This window comes from Hypanus sabinus, chromosome 7 (genome assembly GCF_030144855.1).
Source record: "Hypanus sabinus isolate sHypSab1 chromosome 7, sHypSab1.hap1, whole genome shotgun sequence".
In the NCBI taxonomy this organism is placed as follows: Eukaryota; Metazoa; Chordata; class Chondrichthyes; order Myliobatiformes; family Dasyatidae; genus Hypanus; species Hypanus sabinus.
In genome coordinates, this window is record NC_082712.1 from 97,450,630 (window position 1) to 97,470,551 (window position 19,922).

A 19,922-nucleotide genomic window follows, 5' to 3' on the forward strand; every position below is an offset into this window, starting at 1 on the left:
GCTCAGATCCCCGAATGGAGTCACAGCTCCTCCCTGCCCTCCGCTCTCAGCCTACAGTTCCCGCTGCAGCTCCTCACTTCGGTACAGTGGACCTCCTGAGACCTCGATTTGGCCAGCAAATCTCAACTCGGAACAAGGAGCTCCCGCTTTAGTGGCCCCCTCCCAGAATTCTTTGGCTTCTCCCGATACGGGATGGGAGGAGGGATCTCAGAAACTGTAGATGTGAGTAATCTGAAAGAGAGGATTGGACAGCACATGGGGGCAAGAGAAGAAACAAAGTTGGCATTTCATGCCACAGACTGCGGGTGAGGAAATCTCCCCCTCCACATCTCCCCCGCCCTGCTGAGATTTTGCCACGCCTCACAAACGAGGTGGGATTGGCTCTGGTCACCCTCTACGTACACTGCGGCAGACACGTTGCGCCTTAGGGCGATGCATCGGCAGTGTCAGCAGGTGAGGAGAGGAGTTGGCGGGACAGCGGGGGAAAAACTTCTTCACCGGAACATCTCCTACGTGAGTGTTTACGCCCGAAGGACGGGCAAATCACTGGTTTAACAGCTCAGCTGGGGACAGACACCAAGAAGAGGATTCCTGCATGCACAGCAAACGGTGGCGGATGGGGAGTCGAGGGGAAACCCAGCCCCCCGACGGGCTGGGGGAATGAATCATCACGCATGACCGCTTCCTTTAAACACAGTGCACAAAATAGGCAAGGAACTGGCACCTGGCACCTGAGAGGTTCCACCTCCCTCCCTCCCCAGACCTTGCCTTTGGGACCCCCCCCCCCCGCCCACCCAACCCCTTTACAAATCCAAACCCTCCCCCTCCCTGCAGCAATTCTTCAGCACCCACCTATTAACACAGCAGGTAAGCATTCTCCCCAACCCAACACAGAAGCCCCAATACCATTCAGTACAAAGTCCTTCAGCAAACCCTTCCCCCCCTCCCAACACGTCCCGGAACCCCTGGCTCTTGCTCGCGGTCAGAGGTGGTCGTGCTGGAGGGAAGGTAAGGCTGCCTCCGCAGGTCGTAGCTGCGAAGGGGACAGCCAGCGTGACTCGAGGAGCTCCTCCCCTAGCAGGCCTGGAGCTCGGGGATCACCTTGTAACGGACTTTGGTGTTGGTGACAGCTCCGTGTTTCTGCCGCAGGTGCAGGCGCAGTTGGCTCTTGTGTCGGAAGTGCAGGTCGCATTTTTCACACTGCAAACAGAACAGAGGCAGCAGTCAGACACACAGTGCAGCTCCCTCACCGTCCCATCAGACTCCCTCCACACCGTCCCATCAGACTCCCTCCACACTGTCCCATCAGACTCCCTCCACACCGTCCCATCACACACTCCCTCCACACCGTCCCATCAGACTCCCTCCACACCGTCCCATCAGACTCCCTCCACACCGTCCCATCACACACTCCCTCCACACTGTCCCATCACACACTCCCTCCACACTGTCCCATCACACACTCCCTCATCAGACTCCCTCCTCACCGACCAATCACACACTCCCTCCACACCGTCCAATCACACACTCCCTCATCAGACTCCCTCCTCACCGTCCAATCACACACTCCCTCCACACCGTCCCATCACACACTCCCTCCACACCGTCCCATCAGACTCCCTCCTCACCGTCCAATCACACACTCCCTCCACACCGTCCCATCACACACTCCCTCATCAGACTCCCTCCTCACCGTCCAATCACACACTCCCTCCACACCGTCCCATCACACACTCCCTCCACACCGTCCCATCACACACTCCCTCCACACCGTCCCATCAGACTCCCTCCACACCGTCCCATCAGACTCCCTCCTCACCGTCCAATCACACACTCCCTCCACACCGTCCCATCACACACTCCCTCATCAGACTCCCTCCTCACCGTCCCATCACACACTCCCTCCACACCGTCCCATCACACACTCCCTCCACACCGTCCCATCAGACTCCCTCCACACCGTCCCATCAGACTCCCTCCTCACCGTCCAATCACACACTCCCTCCACACCGTCCCATCACACACTCCCTCATCAGACTCCCTCCTCACCGTCCAATCACACACTCCCTCCACACCGTCCAATCACACACTCCCTCATCAGACTCCCTCCTCACCGTCCAATCACACACTCCCTCCACACCGTCCCATCACACACTCCCTCCACACCGTCCCATCACACACTCCCTCCTCACCGTCCAATCACACACTCCCTCCTCACCGTCCAATCACACACTCCCTCCACACCGTCCCATCACACACTCCCTCCACACCGTCCCATCACACACTCCCTCCACACCGTCCCATCACACACTCCCTCCACACCGTCCCATCACAGACTCCCTCCACACCGTCCCATCACAGACTCCCTCCACACCGTCCCATCACACACTCCCTCCACACCATCCCATCACACACTCCCCGGGGTCAGACACAGAGTGAATCTCCCTCCACACTGTCACATCACACACTCCCGGGATCAGACACAGAGTGAATCTCCCTCCACACCGTCCCATCACACACTCCCGGGGTCAGACACAGAGTGAATCTCCCTCCACACTGTCCCATCACACACTCCCAGGGTCAGACACAGAGTGAATCTCCCTCCACACTGTCACATCACACACTCCCGGGATCAGACACAGAGTGAATCTCCCTCCACACCGTCCCATCACACACTCCCGGGGTCAGACACAGAGTGAATCTCCCTCCACACCGTCCCATCACACACTCCCAGGGTCAGACACAGAGTGACCCTCCCTCCACACCGTCCCATCATACACTCCCGGGGTCAGACACAGAGTGACCCTCCCTCCACACCGTCCCATCACACACTCCCGGGGTCAGACACAGAGTGAAACTCCCTCCACACCGTCCCATCACACACTCCCGGGGTCAGACACAGAGTGAATCTCCCTCCACACCGTCCCATCACACACTCCCGGGGTCAGACACAGACTGACCATCCCTCCACACCGTCCCATCACACACTCCCGGGGTCAGACACAGAGTGACCCTCCCTCCACACCGTCCCATCACACACCCCCGGGGTCAGACACAGAGTGACCCTCCCTCCACACTGTCACATCACACACTCCCGGGGTCAGACACAGAGTGATCCTCCCTCCACACCGTCCCATCACACACTCCCGGGGTCAGACACAGAGTGACCCTCCCTCCACACTGTCCCATCACACACTCCCGGGGTCAGACGCAGAGTGAATCTCCCTCCACACCGTCCCATCACACACTCCCGGGGTCAGACACAGAGTGAAGCTCCCTCCACACTGTCCCATCACACACTCCCGGGGTCAGACACAGAGTGACCCTCCCTCCACACCGTCCCATGACACACTCCCGGGGTCAGACACAGAGTGACCCTCCCTCCACACCGTCCCATGACACACTCCCGCGGTCAGACACCGGGTTAATCTCCCTCCACACCGTCCCATCACACACTCCCGGGGTCAGACACAGAGTGAATCTCCCTCCACACCATCCCATCACACACACCCGGGGTCAGACACAGAGTAAATCTCCCTCCACACCGTCCCATCACACACTCCAGCGGTCAGACACAGAGTGAAGCTCCCTCCACACCGTCCCATCACACACTCCCGGGGTCAGACACAGAGTGACCCTCCCTCCACACCGTCCCATCACACACTCCCGGGGTCAGACACAGAGTGACCCTCCCTCCACACTGTCCCATCACACACACCTGGGATCAGACACAGAGGGAATCTCCCTCCACACCGTCCGATCACACACTCCCGGGGTCAGACACAGAGTGACCCTCCCTCCACACCGTCCCATCACACACTCCCAGGGTCAGACACAGGGTGAATCTCCCTCCACACTGTCCCATCACACACTCCCGGGGTCAGACACAGAGTGAATTTCCCTCCACACCGTCCCATCACACACTCCCGGGGTCAGACACAGGGTGAATCTCCCTCCACACCGTCCCATCACACACTCCCGGGGTCAGACACAGAGTGAATCTCCCTCCACACCGTCCCATCACACACTCCCGGGGTCAGACACAGAGTGAATCTCCCTCTACACCGTCCCATCACACACTCCCGGGGTCAGACACAGAGTGAAACTCCCTCCACACCGTCCCATCACACACTCCGGGGTCAGACACAGAGTGAATCTCCCTCCACACCGTCCCATCACACACTCCCGGGGTCAGACACAGACTGACCATCCCTCCACACCGTCCCATCACACACTCCCGGGGTCAGACACAGAGTGACCCTCCCTCCACACCGTCCCATCACACACCCCCGGGGTCAGACACAGAGTGACCCTCCCTCCACACTGTCACATCACACACTCCCGGGGTCAGACACAGAGTGATCCTCCCTCCACACCGTCCCATCACACACTCCCGGGGTCAGACACAGAGTGACCCTCCCTCCACACTGTCCCATCACACACTCCCGGGGTCAGACGCAGAGTGAATCTCCCTCCACACCGTCCCATCACACACTCCCGGGGTCAGACACAGAGTGAAGCTCCCTCCACACTGTCCCATCACACACTCCCGGGGTCAGACACAGAGTGACCCTCCCTCCACACCGTCCCATGACACACTCCCGGGGTCAGACACAGAGTGACCCTCCCTCCACACCGTCCCATGACACACTCCCGCGGTCAGACACCGGGTTAATCTCCCTCCACACCGTCCCATCACACACTCCCGGGGTCAGACACAGAGTGAATCTCCCTCCACACCATCCCATCACACACACCCGGGGTCAGACACAGAGTAAATCTCCCTCCACACCGTCCCATCACACACTCCAGCGGTCAGACACAGAGTGAAGCTCCCTCCACACCGTCCCATCACACACTCCCGGGGTCAGACACAGAGTGACCCTCCCTCCACACCGTCCCATCACACACTCCCGGGGTCAGACACAGAGTGACCCTCCCTCCACACTGTCCCATCACACACACCTGGGATCAGACACAGAGGGAATCTCCCTCCACACCGTCCGATCACACACTCCCGGGGTCAGACACAGAGTGACCCTCCCTCCACACCGTCCCATCACACACTCCCAGGGTCAGACACAGGGTGAATCTCCCTCCACACTGTCCCATCACACACTCCCGGGGTCAGACACAGAGTGAATTTCCCTCCACACCGTCCCATCACACACTCCCGGGGTCAGACACAGGGTGAATCTCCCTCCACACCGTCCCATCACACACTCCCGGGGTCAGACACAGAGTGAATCTCCCTCCACACCGTCCCATCACACACTCCCGGGGTCAGACACAGAGTGAATCTCCCTCTACACCGTCCCATCACACACTCCCGGGGTCAGACACAGAGTGAAGCTCCCTCCACACCGTCCCATCACACACTCCCGGGGTCAGACACAGAGTGAAACTCCCTCCACACCGTCCCATCACACACTCCCGGGGTCAGACACAGAGTGACCCTCCCTCCACACCGTCCGATCACACACTCCCGGGGTCAGACACAGAGTGACCCTCCCTCCACACCGTCCCATCACACACTCCCGGGGTTAGACACAGAGTGACCCTCCCTCCACACTGTCCCATCACACACTCCCGGGGACAGACACAGAGTGAATCTCCCTCCACACTGTCCCATCACACACTCCCAGGGTCTGACACAGAGTGACCCTCCCTCCACACTGTCCCATCACACACTCCTGGGATCAGACACAGAGGGATTCTCCCTCCACCCCGTCCGATCACACACTCCCGGGGTCAGACACAGAGTGACCCTCCCTCCACACCGTCCCATCACACACTCCCGGGGTCAGACACAGAGTGAAGCTCCCTCCACACCGTCCCATCACACACTCCCGGGGTCAGACACAGAGTGACCCTCCCTCCACACCGTCCCATCACATACTCCCGGGGTCAGACACAGGGTGAATCTCCCTCCACACCGTCCCATCACACACTCCCGGGGTCAGACACAGAGTGAAGCTCCCTCCACACCGTCCCATCACACACTCCCGGGGTCAGACACAGAGTGAAGCTCCCTCCACACCGTCCCATCACACACTCCCGGGGTCAGACACAGAGTGAATCTCCCTCTACACCGTCCCATCACACACTCCCAGGGTCAGACACAGAGTGAAGCTCCCTCCACACCGTCCCATCACACACTCCCGGGGTCAGACACAGAGTGAAGCTCGCTCCACAGTGTCCCATCACACATCTCGGGGTCAGACACAGAGTGAATCTCCCTCCACACCGTCGCATCACACACCCCCGGGGTCAGACACAGAGTGAATCTCCCTCCACACCCTCCCATCACACACTCCCGGGGTCAGACACAGAGTGAAGCTCCCTCCACTCTGTCCCATCACACACTCCTGGGGTCAGACACAGAGTGAATCTCCCTCCACACTGTCCCATCACACACTCCCGGGGTCAGACACAGTGACCCTCCCTCCACACTGTCCCATCACACACTCCCGGGGTCAGACACAGAGTGAAGCTCGCTCCACAGTGTCCCATCACCCACTCCCGGGGTCAGACACAGAGTGAAGCTCGCTCCACAGTGTCCCATCACACACTCCCGGGGTCAGACACAGAGTGAATCTCCCTCCACACCGTCGCATCACACACCCCCGGGGTCAGACACAGAGTGAATCTCCCTCCACACCCTCCCATCACACACTCCCGGGGTCAGACACAGAGTGAAGCTCCCTCCACTCTGTCCCATCACACACTCCTGGGGTCAGACACAGAGTGAATCTCCCTCCACACTGTCCCATCACACACTCCCGGGGTCAGACACAGAGTGACCCTCCCTCCACACTGTCCCATCACACACTCCTGGGGTCAGACACAGAGGGAATCTCCCTCCACACCGTCCCATCAAACACTCCCGGGGTCAGACACAGAGTGACCCTCCCTCCACACCGTCCCATCACACACTCCCGGGGTCAGACACAGGGTGAATCTCCCTCCACACTGTCCCATCACACACTCCCGGGGTCAGACACAGGGTGAATCTCCCTCCACACCGTCCCATCACACACTCCCGGGGTCAGACACAGAGTGAATCTCCCTCCACACCGTCCCATCACACACTCCCGGGGTCAGACACAGAGTGAAGCTCCCTCCACACCGTCCCATCACACACTCCCGGGGTCAGACACAGAGTGTAACTCCCTCCACACCGTCCCATCACACACTCCCGGGGTCAGACACAGAGTGACCTTCCCTCCACACCGTCCCATCACACACTCCCGGGGTCAGACACAGAGTGACCCTCCCTCCACAGTGTCCCATCACACACTCCCGGGGTCAGACACAGAGTGAAGCTCCCTCCACAGTGTCCCATCACACACACCCGGGGTCAGACACAGAGTGAATCTCCCTCCACACCGTCCCATCACACACCCCCGGGGTCAGACACAGAGTGAATCTCCCTCCACACCATCCCATCACACACTCCCGGGGTCAGACACAGAGTGAAGCTCCCTCCACACCGTCCCATCACACACTCCCGGGGTCAGACACAGAGTGAATCGCCCTCCACACCGTCCCAGCACACACTCCCGGGGTCAGACACAGAGTGAAGCTCCCTGCACACCGTCCCATCACACACTCCCGGGGTCAGACACAGAGTGAAGCTTCCTCCACACCGTCCCATCACACACTCCCGGGGTCAGACACAGAGTGTCCCTCCCTCCACAGTGTCCCATCACACACTCCCGGGGTCAGACAGAGTGAAGCTCCCTCCACAGTGTCCCATCACACACTCCCTGGGTCAGACACAGAGTGAATCTCCCTCCACACCGTCCCATCACACACTCCCGGGGTCAGACACAGAGTGAAGCTTCCTCCACACCGTCCCATCACACACTCCCGGGGTCAGACACAGAGTGTCCCTCCCTCCACAGTGTCCCATCACACACTCCCGGGGTCAGACAGAGTGAAGCTCCCTCCACAGTGTCCCATCACACACTCCCTGGGTCAGACACAGAGTGAATCTCCCTCCACACCGTCCCATCACACACTCCCGGGGTCAGACACAGAGTGAATCTCCCTCCACACCGTCCCATCACACACTCCCGGGGTCAGACACAGAGTGACCCTCCCTCCACACCGTTCCTTACATGATATGGCTTTTCTCCAGTGTGGATCCTGATGTGGCTCTTCAGTGTCTGAAGATGTCGGAAACGTGTCCCGCACGTTTCACAGGGATACGGCTTCTCACCGGTATGGATCAGGACGTGAGCTCGAAGGTGAGCAACCTGAAGCAAGGCAGAGACACTGTCAACGTCCACATCCGGCTGGAGAGGAATCCCACGGCACAGGAGTTGCTCGGGGGGACACTGCAAGAGGCTGAGTCAGGCACCAAGAGATGCAAGGGGCATCTCAGCGGAGGCAGAAGTCCCAGAGGTTACTGATATACCCAGGCACCCTACAGCTGGGAAGGCAGCACAGGGAATCGGACTCAGGGGGTCAGTCTCAGGCAGCTGTTGGGTGGGTGGACCAAGTGATGGTTTGCCAGAGAACACCGGGCTGTGTTGCCTGGTGGGATGGGAGTGGAGACAGACGGGGAGCGGGAGAGGGGGATGCCTCTAACACAGGGTGTCAGTCTCTCTCACTCTCATTTCTGAGCACAAGGATGGGTTCCCAGTCGTGGACCAGAAAATAAAATTCAATAGCCTGTCTCACCCCGTGAGGCAGCAAACTTCCTCAGACAGATGGAGAGGAGAGTGCAGATGGAGTGTGGTGGGGTGCGGGCTGGGTGAGGGAGGGAGAGGACAGACGGGGGGGTGGAGGTTGGTAGTACGAGATGGGGGGGGGGGGGCACTCACCTGCACAAACCTGGCCCCACACGTCTCACACTTGTACGGCTTCTCCCCAGAGTGGATGCGGGTGTGGGTCTTCAGGTTGGCCGGCCGGTTGAACTGGGCTCCGCAGACGTTACAGCGATAGGGCTTCTCTCCTGGCAGAGAGAGAGAGAACAGGCAACGTGACCCACAGGACCACACATCTGGTGCCCAGCAAGTGAGGAAATCGTAGAACTGGGACTGGTTTACAATTGTCAGATGCACCAAGACACGGTGAAAAGGAGTTCAGGTCATTACACAGTGCACTGAGCCAGAACGTTAACTGAATGCAGAACAGAGTGTAACAGAAAGTGCCGTGCAGGTACACAATATCGTAACTACAACCACTTCTACAATGTCAGCACGACCAAGGAGCTGATTATCATCTTCAGGAGAAGGAAACCAGAGGATCATGAGACGGTCCTCACCAGACAGTCCTCTTCAAATTCCTCTGTTACTGTTTTAAAGAACCTGTCCTGGGCCCAGCACGCAGGTAACATTATAAAGAAAGCACAGAAGCACGTCAACTTCCCTGGAAGTTAGCAAAGTCTCGGCATGATACCTAAAATTTTAACTAACTTCCATAGACGTGTAGTGGGGAGTGTATTGACTGGCTGCATCACAGCCTGGCATGGAAACACCAATGCCCTTGAACAAAAAATCTACAAAAAGTTTTGGGCACGGCCCAGTCCATCATGGGTAAAAGCTGTCCTGACCATTGAGGATGTTTGTCACAGGAAAGGAGCATTCATTATCAGAGACGCCCACCAGCCAGGTCACGCTCTCTTCTCACTGCGGCCATCAGGAAGATACAGGAGCCCCAGGACTCTCACCACCCGGTTCAGGAACAGTTACTACCCCTCAACCATCAGGCTCTCGAACAACTTCACTCAGCTTCTCTGGCCCCATACCATGACCAATGGACTCACTTTCAAGGACTCTTCATCACATGTTCTCAATACTTATCGCTTATTTGTTTATTATTCTGTCTTCCTTTTTGTATTTGCACAGTTTGTCGTCTTTCACACGCTGGTTGAATGCCCGAGCTGGTTTGGTCTTTCACTCATTCTGTGAACGTTATTATTCTATAGATTCATTGACAACCCCCACAAGAAAATGAATTTCAGGGTTCTATATGATATACATGCACCCTGATAATATAACAGTGTGTTGGTGTGTGGCCAAGTGGTTAAGACGCTCATCTAGTGATCTGAAGGTCGCTAGTTCGAGCCTTGGCTGAGGCTGTGTGTGTCCTTGAACAAGGCACTTCACCACACATTGCTCTGTGATGACACCGGGGCCAAGCTGTATGGATCCTAATGCCCTTCCCTTGGACAACATTGGTGGCATGGAGAGGGGAGACTTGCAGCTTGGGCAACTGCCGGTCTTCCATAACAAACCCTGCCCAGGCTTGCGCCCTGGGAACTTTCCAAAGTGCAAATCCATGGTCTATCGAGACTAACACTACACCCTGATAATAAATTTACTTTGAACTCGTGAGGTCAAGAATATATCTCATCATACTAGGGGAGGGTTCGATAGTCTTAGAAACAATGGGATGGACACTGTCCTTTAGCCTGATGTTTCATACTTCCCAGCTTTTGTGTTTTCTGTCCAGTGGGAGAGGGGAGTAGAGAACGTCCAGGCAGGGTGCAGTGTATCTTGTGTTCTCATTATTTTCCCCTTACAGAGAGGGTTAGTGCTTCGAATGCACTGTTAGCAGTGGTGTAGAGGCTGACACAACATTTAAAGGACAGTTGAATAGATACATCAACTAAAAATAGAGGTTTGTGTGTGAAGGGAAGGGTTAGATTGACAGTGCAAGTCCTAGAATCTCGAAGTTGATGTAGACCGTCAGGGCGCCTCCCTTTCCGGAGTTGATGTAGACCGTCAGGACGCCTCCCTTTCCGGAGCGTGACCTGGCTTCGCGAGGAAAAGACTGTCCTCACCTGTGTGGATGGTCTTGTGACTGGCCAGGTTGCCCTTGTACCGGAAGGCGTGGTGGCACATGTCGCACTTGTAGGGCTTGTCGTCGCTGTGGACGTGCAGGAAGTGCTGCTGCAGTGACTCCTCGTCCGGCAGCTTCAGGTGGCAGGTCCGGCAGGAGAAGAGGCCGTTCTCTGCAACCAGAAACCGGGCGGGACACTTAGCGGACGTTCCAAGCCCACCTCCCGTGGTTCAGCCCTGCACCCCACCTCTGTCCCTTCTACCCTTTCCCTGAGATCCGCATGCATGCACCCACCAGTCTTCTGCAGGCACCACTGACCCCTCAGCTGTGGCCAGCAAACCCAACATGGGGTCCTTTTGCAGATTTGGGGGATATTCCTGCCCTCTTTAACACAGAACAGTACAGCTCAGGACCAGGCCATTCAGCCCACAACACTAAACCCTGCTGCCTACACAATGTCCATATCCCCCGTCTTCCTTACACCCACGCGCCTATCCAAACCTCTCTGATGTATTTGCCTTTACCAACGTACCACTCACATGCCCTCGAAACCAGGCAGCATCCTTCTGCAGCCTCTCCAAAGCCTCGACAACCTTCCTGTAGTGGGGTGAGCAGAACTGTGTGCAGTTCTCCAGAGGTGACGTGACCAGCGTTTGATAAAGTTGCAACACAACCTCCTGACTTTTGAGCTCAATGCCCCAACTAATAAAGGCAAACATTCCACAAGCCTTCTTCAAACACCTCATCAACCTCATGACCATTTTCGAGGAGCTATGAACTCGGATTCCAGGATCTCTGTGCTCAGCAGCACTTAAGGACCTTGCCCCTAACAAGGTCTCCTTGCATTTGCCCTACTGAGGGGCAACACCTCACGTTTATCTGGGTTAAACTCCATTTGCCCTTTCCCACCCCGTAGGCGCATCGTGGAGTGTGCTTTGCCAGTCTTGCGCATGATCCCCAGCTAAGAGAACAATCCAACACAGGAAGGGGCCCCTCGGCCCAGCGCTGGATTCAACTGAATCTCCTCTGCCTGTACATAACCCACACCTCTACATTCCCTGAGTATTTGTATGGTTAAACGCCACTGTATCTGCTCCCTCCAGCTGCCCTGACAGCCCTTTCTGGGTACCTACCTCTCTCTGTATTTAAAATCTTCTCTTTTGAACATTCACCCTCCCACCTTAAACATCTGCGTTCCAGTACTGAATTTCTACCCTGCAGAGAAAGATTCTCCACACTATCAAGGCTTCTCATTTTTAAATAAATATAAACTTCAATCAGATCTCCCTTCAGCATTTCAGAAAATAACCCAAGTTTGCCCAGACTCTCCCTATACGAGCTCATACCCTCTAATCCGGCAGCATCCCAGTGAATCTCTTCAAAGGACCCCAACCTACTCACTAACAGGAGAAAATGTACAGACGCTGGAAATCCGCACACAGAATGCTGCAGGCCAGGCAGCATCTCCGGAAAACAGTGAACAGTCGACATTTCAGGCTGAGACCCTTCCTCAGGTTTCACTTTTTTCAATTCAGGCACATCTCCCTTCCCACTCAGCCCTGATGAAGGGTCTCGGCCTGAAACATCAAAGTTTACTCTCTTCCATATATGTTACCGGGCCCACTGAGCTCCTCCAGCATTTTGTGCATGTTGCTCCAACTTAGTTACTGCCCGTTACCCTGCTGGCGTTGAGGCCAGCAGTGATGCGCCTCCGTCATTGTCGGTGTCCTTCATCCTGTCAGCTGCTTCACTACTGGCAGTCATGCAAGACTCAGGAATACCCTCACACTCAGATGCTGAATCATTCCTTCTTGCTGTTTCCATAACAGTTTTGTTTTGCCAGTCAGGGTTGTTGGCCCTGAGCTGAACCCCCGAACCTGGAGGACCGGTGGACCACTCTTAGTCTGACCTCTACCCTTTGACCTGTTTGGCCTGGGTGACCCTACCAAGAGCCAAAGCACAAGACCCTGACTCCAGCCAACACGGCTCTCCGGGTCATTGAGAACCACCAGGTTGTGGTTCTCTCGGAGGAAATGATTCCAAATCCTTCCCTAAATGGGGTGACTGGCATTGCATTCCATACCCTAAGTGCAGCTGGAAGAGTATCAGGGGCCTGGTTTAGCACCTCACCCTCAGGGCAGCCGATACAGGGCAGATTTCTGACCTTCACCCCCCCCCCCCCCCCACCCCGGCACGCAGCCGGAGTAGACATCCCCACCACTCACCCTCACCTGATCCGCTGTCAGAGAATTCCGAGTGGCATTCCGGGACCTCCTCCCCGGGCTGCGCGTCCATTATCCGGTGACAGAACTCCGAGGCACGCTCACACACCGAGCAGACGGACAGGCTCTGGGATTCCCGGGAGTCCGATGAAGACCTGAGCAGGTTCGAAGACAAAAATCAGGATGACCCAACGTCGCAGGAGGGGGCTGCGTAAACGACCCACCAGAGGGAAGCCAAGTGATTAGAATCTTCCCCCAAGTCTGTGGTGTGGGGGGGGGAAGGCACCGGTACCGGTCTGAGGGGAAAGGAACTGACAAGCTGCAGGACACACTGCTGGCATGGTCTAGATGGGCCAAACAGCCTCAATCAGGCAGCAGAGACCCTGGACCTGAGGTGACCAGAATTGTTTAGTACAGGAAATCCCCGAGTACATAAACACCCAACCTTACCGACAAGAGTTCAGAATATTTGATCAAATAACTTTTATTTGTTACGCCTGCATCAAGACATACAGTGAAATACGTTGCTTGTGTCAACGAGCAGCACAGCCCCGGGAGGACGTGCTGGGGGCAGCGCACAAGTGTCACATGCAGCAGGCCTACATCTAATCAACACTAACCCGCAAACCTTGGCTGTCGAGGGAGAACGTACCAACTCCTTACTAACAGCGGCAGGAATCACTGCTGCTGTGACAGTGTTACGCTAACCGCTACACAGAACATGACAGCACAGGCCCTCTGGCCCAGCCCTCCCTGTGTTACCCTTTCACACTTCATTCATCACGTGCTGTGTCGTATGACGTGGGTGATCACGGTGACCTGGATTGTTCTTGGCAAAGTTTTAACAGAAGTGGTTTGTCATTGCCTTCTTCTGGGCAGTGTCTTTACAAGACGGGTGACCCCAGCCATTATCAACACTCTTCAGAGGTTGTCTGCCTGGCGTCAGGGGTCACATAACCAGGGCTTATACGACTATCTAACACCCGCTCCCACAGCTTCACGTGACCCCAGGGGAGGGTCTATGCTACACCTTGCCCCAGGGTGACCTGCAGGCTAGCGGAGGGAAGGAGCACCTCACACTTCCTTTGGTAGAGAGACATCTCCACCCGATCAAGCGCATAGTCCTCCATTTTCCTTTCATCCATGCGCCCATCTTTAATGTCCCTGGTGCTTCTGGCTCAAACCTACCTGTTGCTCAGGCTACGGACAGTTCTCAGCAACTGGTCCCTGTCGTAAGCCAGGGATCTCCCGCAGTGGGGATTCCACTGCCCCAAAGGGCAGGGCCGTGAGTGATAGGACGGAGTTCCCGGGAGCCGAGGGAGGACAATCCCACCATGTCCTGGGATAAGGACAGAGATGCTGAGGGTCACGGTCTGAGTGTGGGAAGGGAAGTTCTTGCCACATTATGGAAGAATTGAATGGTATCCTGGCCCTCGTACCCAGTTCACTGGACTGGTGTTAGAAACTACCCCCACCTCCCCCACGTCTCGCTCACCGGCTGACATCTTCGCCCTGGGCCGGCTCTTCCTCGGCTTCTGCCTCTGGGCTGCTGGGGCTCCGGTCACCGCGGGGTTGAGGCCGAACCTGGGGCTGGGACCTGCCCACCTGGTTCAGCGAGTTGAGCACGATGAACTTGTACTTCTTCCAGTTGCAGGCCTTGGGGTCGGGCGGAGGCCCCGGGGTGGGGGCCTGGTCAGCCGGGGGCGGGCTGCGCTCCAGCCCAGCGCTCTTGGACTCGGTGGGAGAGTTGGGCCGGCAGTCAGAGCGCTGCGGGCTGTCGGGGACCGGGGGAGACGGCTTGCCGCTCTCCCCGCCCGAGGCCGCGGCCTTCCTGGCGTCCGTCCTGTGGGCGGTGCCCCGGGCCCCCAGCCCAGCACCCGGCCCCTGGAAGGCGCTGACCCAGGCGCTCCGTCTGCCACCGTCCACCGCCGCCTTGTGTGGAGCCTGGCAGCCAGCAGGGAAGTGGAAGGCAGAGTCCGGCAGCAGGCCGCAGCCTCCCAGCGGAGGGGCCAGGGGCCGGCCTGGGAACAGGGAGCCCGGCGGCAGGAAGGGAAGCGGCTGACTCGCGTGCGGAGTCTCCAGCGACTTGAGAAATGTGTGAGTGAATGGGGCCCTGCAGAAGGGTAGAGAGAGAGGGAGGGAAAATGGTTACTGGTCAGAACAATCAATCGGCACCACATCACCCTACGATCTGCGCTTGACCCAATGGAGCTCTGCCTCCCACTGGCAGCCCTGCTCTGCACTCCAGATCACGTCCCTGTTCACCGCACCTCGCTCCCTCACTGATCACAGCCCTCTTTGGACACTGCTCTGACTCCACCCCTCGTGTGTCCTTGCCCACGATCAAGCCCCCTCTCCAGCAATGACGCAAACTCCCTTCCTCACCCTCTCCCCAATGGTCCTACCAACTTCCCCCATCCCAGACAGCAGTCTTCCCCCCTCCCTCGTCCCCACCCCAGCAGTGGGACGGGACCTAGACTGGCACCTGGGGTGACGAGAGAGCTGTGATGGGTGATGTAGGGGCGGGTCAGGTCTCACTGACCTCTCGCCCCCGCTTGGGGCCGGGGGTGTGGGTACGAGCCTGTCACACCGGGAAGCGCAGGGCTCCTACCTGAAGTGGGCAAAGCTCCGGCAGGTCTCGACCACGTGCTCCATCTGCAGGTAGCTGGCAGCAGTGAGGACCTCGGCCACCGAGGCCATGTCCAGCGGCAGGCAGGACGTGTACATGAAGTCCAGCAGCAGGCGGAAGCCCCCCGCTGTCACCCCGCGGGGCAGGGTCAGCAGGTTGACGTGCCTCTTTGTCTGCTCCGAAAAGATGGAATAGAAGAAGCCGCTGAGAAGAGAAGGGAGAGACTATCAGTGTTCCCGATGCAACATTACTCCCTGGGGGAAATAAGAGAAAAGCTGTCCATTCGGCCCATCATTAAGAGACTATCAGTGTTCCCGATGCAACATTACTCCCTGGGGGAAATAAGAGAAAAGCTGTCCATTCGGCCCATCATTAAGAGACTATCAGTGTTCCTGATTCAAAATTACTCGGGGGGGGGGGGGGGGGAATAAGCGAAAAACTGTCCATTCAGCCCAACCTCATTCACAAGCTGATTCCCACATTCATTCACTGGTTACGTGCCTCGTCATATGCCGAGGCCAGTGTCTTTACAAGACGGGTGACCCCAGACATTATCAATACTCTTCAGAGATTGTCTGCCTAGCGTATAACCAGGACTTGGACTTGTGACATGCACCAGCTGCTCATACGACCATCCACCTGCTCCCATGGCTAGCGGAGGTAAGGAGCTTTACACCTCTTGATAACCTAATCCCCACTTGTAAAACACAAGAGATTCTGCAAACGCAGGAAATCTCCAGCGACACCCTGAAAGTGCTGGAGGGCAGCATAGTATGGCAGCTTAGCGGTTAGCAAAATGCTTTACAGCGCCAGCTGTAAGATCGTGTTTCGATCCCGCTGCTCTCTGCAAGGCGCTTATACGGGCTCCTCTGCGTGTTCCGGGATCCTCTCACATTCCAGCCACGTACGGGTTCGGGTTACCGAACTGTGCACCCGCGTTAAAGTCATACCCAGTTGGTAGGTTATTGTCCTGTGATGAGGCTCGGGTTAAATCGGGGGATTGCTGTGTGACGTGGTTCGAAGGGCCGGAAGGGCTTTGTCCTGGTTTATTCTGCCTGTTGAAAGTCACTTTGTTGTGCTCGGTTCAGGTTAGAAACTGCAACTGCTTTCCCCCCACTGGTTATCCGTCTGGCGTCCAGTTGCAAATATCCCGGATATCAAATGGCACGCGGAAGGGACTTGCTCTCTTCCTTTAAGGCAGGCGCTGGACATAACCACTGGGAAGGTATGCACTGCTTGTGCCTTTAGCTAAGTACGTTTGTTGACTACTCAGCTCTGTAGGTTGAATTGTTATTGGTTTAAGTAATTGATTAGTATTCTGCCTCACTCGCCAGGCCCACGAACCTGATTCAATGCTACAGGACTGTTAAAAACCAACTTTCACCGTGACTGAGAGTGCACCCAGTTATTCAGCACTGGCATCCCGACACACCTTTACAGGACTGTGGGCAGGTCAGATACAGCGGCATTACAGAGAAGCTTCATGTTACGGCGAATACGAGGTGGCATAACTTTGGAGTAGAGTGTAGGGATCAGAGTGGCTCTGAAATTCATTTCCAGGGATGGTGGGAAAGACAGATACAATGGGGACATTTTGGAGACACAGGGATTGACACATTGATGGTAGGAAAAATGCAAGGCAACGTAGGAGGGAAGGGTTAGATTGATCTTGGAGTAGATTACAAGGCAGCACAAGATCGTGGGCTGAAGGGCCTGTACTGTGTTCACGTGGAAGGGTTGATGCACGAGGACAGGTGGAGCGGCTGGGCAGATGGATATCGGAGTTTTGTGAATCGGGCTGTGCTCTGAAGGGGACTGAATGGGCAGATGGTGTGAGAGGATGTTTCCCTTGGGGCATCTAGAACTCAGGGGGTGTAGTTACAGACAGGGAGGTGGAGGAATTCTCTCAGGGGACAACCTTTGGTGTTCTCAACAGCAATCACTGAGTGTATTCAAGGCAGGCTGACAGCCAGCCATCGAAAGGGGCCCCGGTCTCAGGCAGCCGGGGTGGGGTCACCAAGGATTTCTGGTCAGCGAGCGTACTCTCCAGGTACCTGCAGGCCACGAGCACCGCCTTGTGCGCCCTGAACTCATGGCCCTCCACCAGGACCTTGACGTCGGTCAGGATCTCCCGCTTCCGCATCTCGTTCAGGTTCAGCATCATGTCCGTGGAATGTCGTGTAAACTCCTTGACGTAGCCGTCTGCCACCGATCCCATCATTACCTGCACAAGGCTGGGGGAGGCAGAACACATCAGAAAAGCTGTCCGCGCACAGCTTAACCCCACCCCGCTACCACTTCCCAAACAGGTGGAAGAACAGAACGACCTGGATGCAGAAGGAAAGGATGAGCAGATTTGTTTAGCATGTGTGCAGTGGAATGTGTTCACTGTATCAGTGACCAATACTTTCCAAGGACGGTATAATACACTGGCAAGGCCTAATTCAGGGAATTGTGCACGGTTTGGGTCGCCCTCCAGAGGTGTGAATAGGTTTGAAAGAGTACAGAGAAAATCTACACAGATGCTGCCCGGTCTGGAATAAGGAAAGATTTAAAAGGTTAGGACTTCCTTCCTTGGAACGTAGAAGATTGAGGAGAGATTTGATATTCAGAATTATGAGGGGTGTCAATAGGGTGAATGCAAGCAGGCGTTTTCCACTGACGTTGGTTGTGACGACAACCAGAGGTCATGGAGTTAAGCGTGAAAGGTGAAAAGCTTAAGGGGAACATGATGGGAAACTTCTTCTCATGGCAAGAGTGTGGAACGAGCTACCAGCCCAAGAGCTGCACGCAAGCTCAATTTCAACGTTTAAGAGAAGTTTGGATCGGTACGTGAATGGCAGGGGTATGGAGGGCGATGGTCCCAGTGCAGGCAAGATGGGAGCAGGCAGTTTAAGTGGGTCAGCATTGACTAGATGGGCTGAAGGGCCTGTTTCTGCGCTGTACCTTTCCATGACTGTGCTGGGGGCAGCCCACAAGTGGCGCCATGATTCTGACACCAACGTAGCATGCCCAAAGCTTACTAACCCATACAGGCCATTCGGCCCCATCTGCACCCAACCAATGTCTCTACCTTCCTAGAAGGTGGTTGGAGGGTCAGCTCGTCAGCAAACTCTGACAACCTTGTGCGAAGGTCCTGCTGAAAGTGTCCTTGCCTGGTACCGTTTGCAAGGCATGGGAGTTTTATTCATCACACATACATGGAAACCTTACAGAGTAGTGGACTCTGCCCGATACATCACCGGCACAGCCCTTCCCAGCACCAGTCCTATCAGCACCAGCCTCCCCCTCCAGCCAGGCCACGCCACCTTCCCCCTGCTCCCATCGTGCAGGAAGTACAGGAACCCGAAGTCCCACTCGTCCAGGTTCAGTTCCAGTACGCCCCTTCAACCACTCCCCACTGAGCCAACTGACACATGCACAATGCCTGCAGTTTAGCAACACTACGACCACTGCTCCATTGTGCCTTATCTTGATATTAATGTATTGATTTATTGAGATCCAGCATAGAACAGGCCCATCGAGATGCGCTGCCCAGAAATCCTCTGATTCAATTCTAGCCAGATCACGGGACAATTTACAATGGCCAATTACCTACATCTTTGGACTGTGGGAGGAAACCAGAGCACCCGGAGGAAACCCACGCGGTCACAGGGTGAACATACAAACTTCTCACAGGCAGTGGTGGGAATTGAACCCGGGTCCCTGTTACTGTAAAATATTGTGCTACCCTGTCACCCCATCATGTTCTTTCTTGTAAAAATCATTTATGATTATGTTTTCCCCCATGAAAACAGCTTATCTGATGCTACACGAGTAAATCTGCAGATGCTAGAAATAAATAAAAACACAAAATGCTGGCAGAACTCAGCAGGCCAGACAGCATCTATGGGAGGAGGTAGTGACGACGTTTCGGGCCAAAACCCTTCGTCAGGAGTGAAGTAACATGGGATGATCGAGGGGGGAATAAGAAATGGGGGGGGAGGGATGAAGTAGAGAGCTGGGAAGTGATAGGCTGAAGGGAAATGGGCTGGGGGAAGGTGGAGAATTATGGGAAATAGAAAGAAAGGTAGGGCTGGGGGGAGATTATAGTGAGGGGGGAAAAGAGAAAGAGAACCAGACTAAAATAATAGATAGGGATGGGGGTGAGGGGGGGGGCAGAGGTATCAACGGAGGTCAGTGAGTTGGATGTTCAGGCCGGCAGGTAGGAGGCTACCTAGGCGGGAGATAAGGTATTGCTCCATCGACCTGCCTTATCTTGACGGTAGAGGAGGCCA

At 56.0% G+C, this 19,922-nt stretch overlaps 1 protein-coding gene across 3 annotated transcripts in view; it reads right to left on the reverse strand.

The window, feature by feature from the left end:
- Positions 1-834: 834 nt before the first annotated feature.
- Positions 835-19,922, reverse strand: part of LOC132397025 (B-cell lymphoma 6 protein-like) — a 38,128-nt gene continuing 19,040 nt past the window's right edge. For 2 of the 3 annotated variants that reach the window (XM_059975253.1, XM_059975254.1), the window contains exons 3-10: positions 17,700-17,879; positions 15,628-15,849; positions 14,512-15,129; positions 13,020-13,171; positions 10,796-10,966; positions 8,832-8,962; positions 8,124-8,261; positions 835-1,200 (exon numbers count right to left, since the gene is read on the reverse strand). In XM_059975253.1, the coding sequence (XP_059831236.1) occupies positions 1,075-1,200; positions 8,124-8,261; positions 8,832-8,962; positions 10,796-10,966; positions 13,020-13,171; positions 14,512-15,129; positions 15,628-15,849; positions 17,700-17,866 (1,725 nt within the window). In that variant the 5' untranslated portion in view covers positions 17,867-17,879 and the 3' untranslated portion in view covers positions 835-1,074. The remainder of the gene's footprint in view (positions 1,201-8,123; positions 8,262-8,831; positions 8,963-10,795; positions 10,967-13,019; positions 13,172-14,511; positions 15,130-15,627; positions 15,850-17,699; positions 17,880-19,922) is intronic. The other variant, XM_059975255.1, reaches the window with a different exon arrangement.